At 35.0% G+C, this 8,652-nt stretch overlaps 2 protein-coding genes across 2 annotated transcripts in view; one reads left to right on the top strand and one right to left on the bottom strand.

Annotated features, from left to right (window-relative positions):
- The first annotated feature begins 643 nt into the window (after positions 1-643).
- LOC107594343 (ELMO domain-containing protein 2-like) lies at positions 644-3,384 on the top strand. Its single transcript, XM_016284355.1, has 5 exons — positions 644-659; positions 1,593-1,767; positions 1,855-1,923; positions 2,003-2,136; positions 2,833-3,384. The coding sequence occupies exons 1-5, from the start codon at positions 644-646 to the stop codon at positions 2,988-2,990; spliced, it is 552 nt and encodes a 183-aa protein (XP_016139841.1). The 3' UTR covers positions 2,991-3,384.
- A 2,336-nt stretch (positions 3,385-5,720) lies between these two features.
- Positions 5,721-8,652, bottom strand: part of LOC107594344 (mitochondrial uncoupling protein 2-like) — a 6,436-nt gene continuing 3,504 nt past the window's right edge. Inside the window, exons 4-5 of the mRNA XM_016284356.1 lie at positions 8,202-8,353; positions 5,721-6,331 (exon numbers count right to left, since the gene is read on the bottom strand). Coding sequence (XP_016139842.1) covers positions 6,185-6,331; positions 8,202-8,353 — 299 coding nt within the window. The 3' untranslated portion in view covers positions 5,721-6,184. The remainder of the gene's footprint in view (positions 6,332-8,201; positions 8,354-8,652) is intronic.

Below are 8,652 nucleotides of genomic sequence, written 5' to 3' on the forward strand. Positions count from 1 at the left end.
TCTCGCACCCTCTCTCTCCCACGCACGCACCCGCACACGCACACGCACACACACACACACGATGCGCAAAACTCCGCATTTGAACAGTCAATAGCAAATACTTAAACTAATAACAAAACAGTAGCTGATTCAGAAGCGTCAGATTGTCATAGCAAAGTCAGAATTACCTCCTCTCCTAGGTTCACGAAACGGTCGTCCATAAAATGCATTGCTGTTCTGTTGTAAGTAATCTTAAAGATTCCTAAATGCATCTACTTTCGGAAGGCCAAATAAAGTGCTTTTGCTTTCGCACTGAAACACACAGCGTCTCTCTGACATGCTGCTTCAACACTAACTGCGGTTACTGAAACCACACCTTCTTTCTTTGCGTGCACATTTGGGCGGCATTATGCTAATATTTCCACATAGTGAGGTAGATATGCGGGGGCGTGTTAGAACGAGGCGTTTTAGGGGGGCGTGGCAGAGTCTTAACTTTGATAAAGAATATCTCTTTGGTTTTGAGACTTTAGTCTTTGCAACTTCAGGGATCTTATCTATGCACAATCAGCTTGTAACACTCCAAAGAGAAAAGAAAACTTGAAATCGCATCATATGACCCCTTTAAAAATGAAAACTTTTTTTTTTTTTTTTAAAGTACGCGGGAATGTGCGAGGCTTCCGGTGTCAGTCCCTACTTTTTTTTACCCGTTATTCTGCTAGATGTTGCTCACTGGTATTTATCATATTTTAATTTATTATCGTAATCATAAACCGGTTTGTAGCACGGTTTTACCGTTTTACCAGCCATGACATCTCACAAGCATGAATTACCTTAAGCATCTACCACGTTGAGAACTAAACAGAAAAAATGACCCCTAAAAATATAAAAATCTATTGCATAATTAAACTATAAACTCTGTTTACTAGCCGTTAACGGAAGTCTCGCACATTGCTTCCGCGACGCGAGGTAAATTAAATTAATTTTACTTATGTCTAGCAAATTTAATTGCTTTTTGTAAGTGTAATCTATATGAAAAACGGAAAAATGCTTGAAAATTCAAATTAGGAAACTTGTAAATTCGCAGTTTCCCCCAGATAAGCGTATGTATATATGACACACCGGCATCATAGACTACTGTGTGTGTGTGTGTGTGTGTGTGTGTGTATTCATTCATACATAGGTTTATAACTAAAACCTCACTTTATAGTGCACTCTAAACAGTTCACGTTGTGTTTGTCAGGTAAGTTAGTGCGAACTGTAACCTACTCTAAATTAATAAATATATGTATCTTTGACAGTGTTGGAGAACATGAAATGGCACAGTGATTTGAAATCAGAAAGTGATTTGTCACTAAAAATAAATAAATACAAATCAGCGCTCACTTGCGCCCTCTTGGATTATGGGCACATTAAGTTTTAATATATTTACAGTAGGAAATTTACAAAATATCTTCATGCAACATGATCTTTACTTAATATCCTAATGATTTTTGGCAAAGATAAAAGAAAAATCTATAATTTTGACCCATACAATGTATTGTTGGCTATTGCTACAAATATACCCCAGCGACTTAACACTGCTTTTGTGCTCCAGGGTCACATTTGAGCTTCAGAGGTTCTCAGTTCTGACTGGTTTGTGTTTGTTTTCTGTCAGTTGTGGGATCTGTTAATGCCGTCAGTGAAGCTGGAATCGAGGATCACTAAGCAGTGGGGAAACATTGGTTTCCAGGGCGACGATCCCAAGACTGATTTCAGAGGGATGGGGATGCTGGGCCTCGCAAACCTCCTGTAAGTGCAGCTTCTCTGCTTATGAGAAGATGACGTTTCATTGCTTCCCTAATGCTTTTAAGTTGACGGTTTTCTTCGTTTGCCCAGTTTTTTCAGTGAGAATTACACAGACGCAGCCCGGCAGGTTCTGTCACACGCGAATCACCCCAGACTAGGGTGAGTCCCCACTGATGACTCTCGCCATCATAACTGATTAAAGTTGCTCGTCATCATAGCATGCTTCGTGTCATTGCAGGTACTCGTATGCCATAGTGGGCATCAATCTGACAGAGATGGCATACAGCTTAATGAAGAATGATGCTCTGAAGCCTCATTTCTATAACACAGTACCTGGAAAACCCCAAATGCAGCACTTCCATCAGTTCTACTGTGAGTAAAAATAATTAAATAATTCTATATATATATATATATATATACATGCACACACAAAAAAAATATAAATACAATCTATTTAATTTGAGATTATTTATTTTTTTGAGCAATGTATATCAAGAGCAGTGAGTCTCACAAAACCTGTCTAGATCGTGGTCTGATCATATTCAATTCCAAAATAAATTAATAAAAAAAACAAAAAAATCCCATTTTGATTAAAGAAAATCAAGGCAAAGTTTAGGACAATAAAGATGTTTAACCCAGTTTATTATATTATTTCTAATGTAGAAAAAAACAATAATTACTAAATACATTATTAATATAAAAGTATTTCAAATATATATTATATTTATAATAATCTTAATAATAATTATGTATATATATTTATATTTTATTTAATATATTGTTTATTGTTGAATTATTAAGTACATGTATTATTAAAATTAAATGTGCAGTATTTAAGTATAAATAAAAAGTATAAAAGTTGAAATTTATTTTTAGTATATTTATTTTAGTCAGCATAATAAAAACGTTTGTTGTACTGCATTTTTGCGGATTTAAACTTAAAATTTTTTTTTTTTTTTATATTACTGTAAATATTACATTTAAAGTTCCATGCTTGCTTGTAAAATGTAATGATTGTTCTTTTCTTGGAGATACGCTCACTTATGTTGATGTGTTTCGTGCTGGCAGGTTACCTGGCGTTTGAGTTTGATAAGTTCTGGTTGGAAGAGGAGCCGGAGAGCATCATGGAGTTCAATCGCTACAGGGAGAAGTTCCACGACAAGGTCAAAGGTCAACTTCAGATGCCTGAGGTCACGCTTCTCATGACCGTGGACCAAGAAAAGTGATTCCAGCATAATTTCACAGACAAAAGGAAACCGCAACAGTTAATTTTCTCTTCTTTTTCCATTAACTTCATGATAGTTTTTAAGTTAGGAAATGTACAACGTGCATGAAGCTTTATTTGAATATTAATAATTAAACAGCTGTATAAACTGTACATCAAGGGTGCATAGCTGGTTGTTTAGCTACATTGACCTGGTCAGGGAAAAGACTTACACTAAGTATTATTAATAATACTTTCAAAGTGATATTTTAAACTCTCCAATGAACAGATTGGAGTCCCTTCACACTTGAACGTTTTGGTCGTGGTCACGTGACTCCTCCTCCTTCATCTTTACCCATCTCAGGAAGATGATGTTCATAAGATGTTAGGAAGTTGTTGTTTCTTCTGTATGCAGATGATTCAACCCCTTTGTATGTTAAAGTGTTTAAGTTGTATTAAACCCGCACCCGTCATCGGCTGCACAATTCTTCGATGTGGCCTGCAGCGAGTATTTAATATCTAATCTGTTTTGTGAATATTGTTATTCAGACCTCAACTCAATTCCAAAGGACAGCATTTGTATGCACAAACGTTGATGTGACACTGTGTCGTTGTCTTATTTATAAACGTTGTTTGGTTTTGAAGATGTAATTTTTTATTCCTGATGACCCGATTAATTTTATAGTGTTGGATTCATATCTAATGTTGAAGAATAAAATTAGTGACTGAATATTCAAATACAAAGTTTGTGTCTTTTCATTGGTGGTTTGGCAATAAGAATTAATAGAAGTTTTTAAAATTGAATTACATTTTTTGGGTAATTCAGTTTAGTTAATGCAGCTTTTCTTGTCTTCCATGTTATAACGGGTCGCGTTTAATCATTTTTATTCATCTTTTTGCCTTTACTAGGCAGTAATAATTTGAAAACTCATACTGTATATTAATTTTTAAAAACATATTCATTGCAGTCTGTCAACAAATATGGTCGTAACATTTACATGCATAATAGCAATTTAGTTTTTTTAAATGATCATGATTTTTTGCATGACACCATAAATATTTAAGTAACTCATTTGTACCTGTTCCTTACATTTCCTTTTGCGTCATGGCGGATTTAAACTTAAAATTTTTTTTTTTTTTTATATTACTGTAAATATTGCATTTAAAGTTCCATGCTTGCTTGTAAAATGTAATGATTGTTCTTTTCTTGGAGATACGCTCACTTATGTTGATGTGTTTCGTGCTGGCAGGTTACCTGGCGTTTGAGTTTGATAAGTTCTGGTTGGAAGAGGAGCCGGAGAGCATCATGGAGTTCAATCGCTACAGGGAGAAGTTCCACGACAAGGTCAAAGGTCAACTTCAGATGCCTGAGGTCACGCTTCTCATGACCGTGGACCAAGAAAAGTGATTCCAGCATAATTTCACAGACAAAAGGAAACCGCAACAGTTAATTTTCTCTTCTTTTTCCATTAACTTCATGATAGTTTTTAAGTTAGGAAATGTACAACGTGCATGAAGCTTTATTTGAATATTAATAATTAAACAGCTGTATAAACTGTACATCAAGGGTGCATAGCTGGTTGTTTAGCTACATTGACCTGGTCAGGGAAAAGACTTACACTAAGTATTATTAATAATACTTTCAAAGTGATATTTTAAACTCTCCAATGAACAGATTGGAGTCCCTTCACACTTGAACGTTTTGGTCGTGGTCACGTGACTCCTCCTCCTTCATCTTTACCCATCTCAGGAAGATGATGTTCATAAGATGTTAGGAAGTTGTTGTTTCTTCTGTATGCAGATGATTCAACCCCTTTGTATGTTAAAGTGTTTAAGTTGTATTAAACCCGCACCCGTCATCGGCTGCACAATTCTTCGATGTGGCCTGCAGCGAGTATTTAATATCTAATCTGTTTTGTGAATATTGTTATTCAGACCTCAACTCAATTCCAAAGGACAGCATTTGTATGCACAAACGTTGATGTGACACTGTGTCGTTGTCTTATTTATAAACGTTGTTTGGTTTTGAAGATGTAATTTTTTATTCCTGATGACCCGATTAATTTTATAGTGTTGGATTCATATCTAATGTTGAAGAATAAAATTAGTGACTGAATATTCAAATACAAAGTTTGTGTCTTTTCATTGGTGGTTTGGCAATAAGAATTAATAGAAGTTTTTAAAATTGAATTACATTTTTTGGGTAATTCAGTTTAGTTAATGCAGCTTTTCTTGTCTTCCATGTTATAACGGGTCGCGTTTAATCATTTTTATTCATCTTTTTGCCTTTACTAGGCAGTAATAATTTGAAAACTCATACTGTATATTAATTTTTAAAAACATATTCATTGCAGTCTGTCAACAAATATGGTCGTAACATTTACATGCATAATAGCAATTTAGTTTTTTTAAATGATCATGATTTTTTGCATGACACCATAAATATTTAAGTAACTCATTTGTACCTGTTCCTTACATTTCCTTTTGCGTCATGATTTAAAGTTTTTTTTTTTTTTGAAGAGAGACGCATATCACTCATTCCTCAAAGTACCACAACTTAATATGGTAAAAAAAATCTGCATGCATAAGCAAAATACAATGCATTGCATGTCAAAATCAGGTTTATAGAATTGAGTTTTATTTTTTAATGAACATCTACGTGATTAATGCATGATACCATTTTTTTAAAGAGCTATGCAACTCATTTCACAAAGTTAACATAAGTCCACAGTCACCACAAAGACATCCGAAAGTTGTATAAAGGTGTTTATTGAAGCATATGTGCTTATCTTTGTCTTTTTAGGTTTCCAGTAATGAGGCAACACTTTCTAGGTCATTCCAGGGTTACTTGTTGGATCTTTAGGGTTAAATGGACATTAAGGTAAATAGTTGCTTTAAACAAAGCTCTAATTGCTTTTAAAAAATGAGGAAATATAAATATTACATAAACATTATGTACATTAACATATAAAGGGTCTGAGGTTCAGAAGATTTGTGCATTGTGTGATCAATGGTTGTATTGGGCAGCGGTTTTTATAGTGGTTTACCCTGAAAGAGAAAGGATGACAGATGCATCCTGTAATGTTGCCTGTTTAACTTCCAAAGCGGAAGCGTGAAACTGGAAGTTACACCTGTTCTCGTCATCGTCCTGTCAGAGGAATTTGAAACAGCTGCTCATGTGAGTCTGTGTGCTTGATTTCAGTTGGAGGGGAAGATCTACGTGGTGGCCTCGACTCTGCTCCTGGACATCATCATGGCCCGCTTGAGCTGCTCGAACGACACAAACATCACCACGTTCCAGGAGCCCAGCCGCAGGAAAGATGGAACGAACCTGAAGGAGAACCACAGGAACGTTTCGGCTGTTAGTCAGAGACCATTTCAGGTGTGACGCGTTATGAGAGTATGATTTATTTAAGAGCATTAATTAATGATTTATCATGAAGTATGTGGCGCTTCTGTCTGTTTCTCTCTGTCTGTCTGTCTGTTTCTCTCTGTCGGTCTGTCTTTCTCTCTTTCCGTCTGTCTGTGTTTCTCTCTGTCTGTCTGTCTTTCTGTCTGTCTGTGTTTCTCCCTGTCTGTCTGTCTGTGTTTCTCCCTGTCTGTCTGTCTTTCTCTCTGTATGTCTGTCTGTTTCTCTCTGTCCGTCTGTCTGTTTCTCTCTGTCTGTCTGTCTGTTTCTCTCTGTCGGTCTGTCTTTCTCTCTTTCCGTCTGTCTGTGTTTCTCTCTGTCTGTCTGTTTCTCTCTGTCTTTCTGTCTGTCTGTGTTTCTCTCTGTCTGTCTTTCTCTCTCTCTGTCTGTCTGTCTGTGTTTCTCTCTGTCTGTCTGTCTGTCTGTCTGTGTGTGTTTCTCTCTGTCTGTCTGTCTGTCTGTCTTTCTGTCTGTCTGTCTTTCTCTCTGTCTGTCTGTCTCTTTTTCTGTCTGTGTTTCTGTCGGTCTCTGTCTGTCTGTCTGTCTGTCTGTCTGTCTGTCTGTCTGTCTGTCTGTCTGTCTGTCTGTCTGTCTCTCCGTCTGTCTGTCTGTCTATCACTAAATATTAAATAAAAAGAAAAACATTAAATATATTGTCATTTTGTCTTTTGTCTTGAAGATTTTATTCAGTTAATTAAATAGTCACCTATTGTTCTTCCATCTAAAATGGAATTGTTTTATTTACAAATTAAAAAGTTATTTTTTGTAGTATTTATATACTATTATAGTATTCATTAATATTTTGTATATAATTTTTTCATTTTCAGTTTTAATTTTAGTCATTTATGTGCTTTTGTCATTTTATTTATTTTTTAAATATTTTTTTATATAAATATATATAATTATAATACTTCAAATATATTGTTATTTTGTCTTGAAGTCTTAATTTATCTTCTATATTTTATTCAGTTAATTAAATAGTTGCCTTTTTTCTTCCATCGGAAATGTTTTTTTTTTGTTTTTTTTTTGGGTATTCATTTTGTCCTGTATGCAAATTATTTGTTCGGTGTATTATTAATATACTACTAGTATTTACTAAAATTCTGATTAGGTTTTACTCATATATCTTCTGTTTTTATTTTCATTTTAGTTTAGGTTTTAGTAATTTTATTATGCGCTTTTGTTATCACATTTCATTTTTTTCTATTTTATTTCTACTTATCTTTTATGTATTTTTATTTCAGTTTTAGTAATTTTAAAACTTCAACTTATTTCAGTTATTTGCCAAAGGGAACATTTCTAATTTCATCTAATATTTATATTTTACTTTATTACAGCAATAACACTGAGTTTTATTGGTGTCAGTTAACAGTATCAACACTGGTTTTGATGGTGTCAGACACACTTTGTTCTCTCTGTGTGTGTGTGTGTGTGTGTGTGTAAACCTCATCACACCTTTGCCCTAATTTTACAGGCCCTTCACTACAAAAGTGCTGATGGCATGAATGAGACAGCAAGACCTGACCTGATCACCAGTACTATCTTATCTGGTGAAAGTGGTTTGTGCTGGTTCATTCTAGCATGTTTCACACTGGTTATTAGCGGTGCGGGACGCTTCAGCTGCGTCTCCTCATGGACTCCTGGCCTGATTTAGAGGCTCCGTCATACGCTGGCATATGTTTTGATTTTGGGAAACACTGTTTGCTGAAATCATGTTTTATGTATTTAATGATTCTGGTTTCTACCTAATAAAAATGCTAAATAGAACTGAGACTGGAAACATGAACAGTCAGAAACGGCTCGTCCTGTTTATTGAAATCTCTAACTGAGTTGTTTAGGTTTCTGATTGTGAGCCCTGCCGTGAGTTTTCATACCTGACATGAGTTTATGTTTGAGAATGGCTTCCTTGATGAGATCGTAGGACACCAGTTCAGTGCAGTTGACCAGAGCATTCCTCGTGATGTTGGGGAGAGTTCCTGTGTGGAAACAAATCAGATATAAAGAAGATATTCAGAGTCATCAGTGCTGTGCAGCTTAAGCAAAGACAGAGCTTCTGATACAATTAAACGCCATATTTGGCTCTTTTCCACCTCACATGGCAATCAATCAATCAATCAAATAAATATAAATAATTTTAGTAGTAGTAGTATATACTGGCCAAAGTATGTTTTGAACATACGCTAAATATGAAAGAAATGCATTTTCAAATTAAGAATATATTTAGTTACACTTATTTTATACCTTCAAATGCTAAATTATATTACATAATGCACAA

The sequence above is a fragment of the Sinocyclocheilus grahami genome, unplaced genomic scaffold (assembly GCF_001515645.1).
Source record: "Sinocyclocheilus grahami isolate Dianchi unplaced genomic scaffold, SAMN03320097.WGS_v1.1 scaffold181.1, whole genome shotgun sequence".
Lineage (NCBI taxonomy): Eukaryota > Metazoa > Chordata > Actinopteri > Cypriniformes > Cyprinidae > Sinocyclocheilus > Sinocyclocheilus grahami.

What these genes read in the sequence shown, in the direction of transcription:
- LOC107594343 (XM_016284355.1), top strand. An exon ending in CTGGGCCTCGCAAACCTCCT is followed by an intron (nt 1,768 to 1,854) that starts GTAAGTGCAGCT and finishes TCGTTTGCCCAG; the next exon opens with TTTTTTCAGTGAGAATTACA. An exon ending in GCGAATCACCCCAGACTAGG is followed by an intron (nt 1,924 to 2,002) that starts GTGAGTCCCCAC and finishes GTGTCATTGCAG; the next exon opens with GTACTCGTATGCCATAGTGG.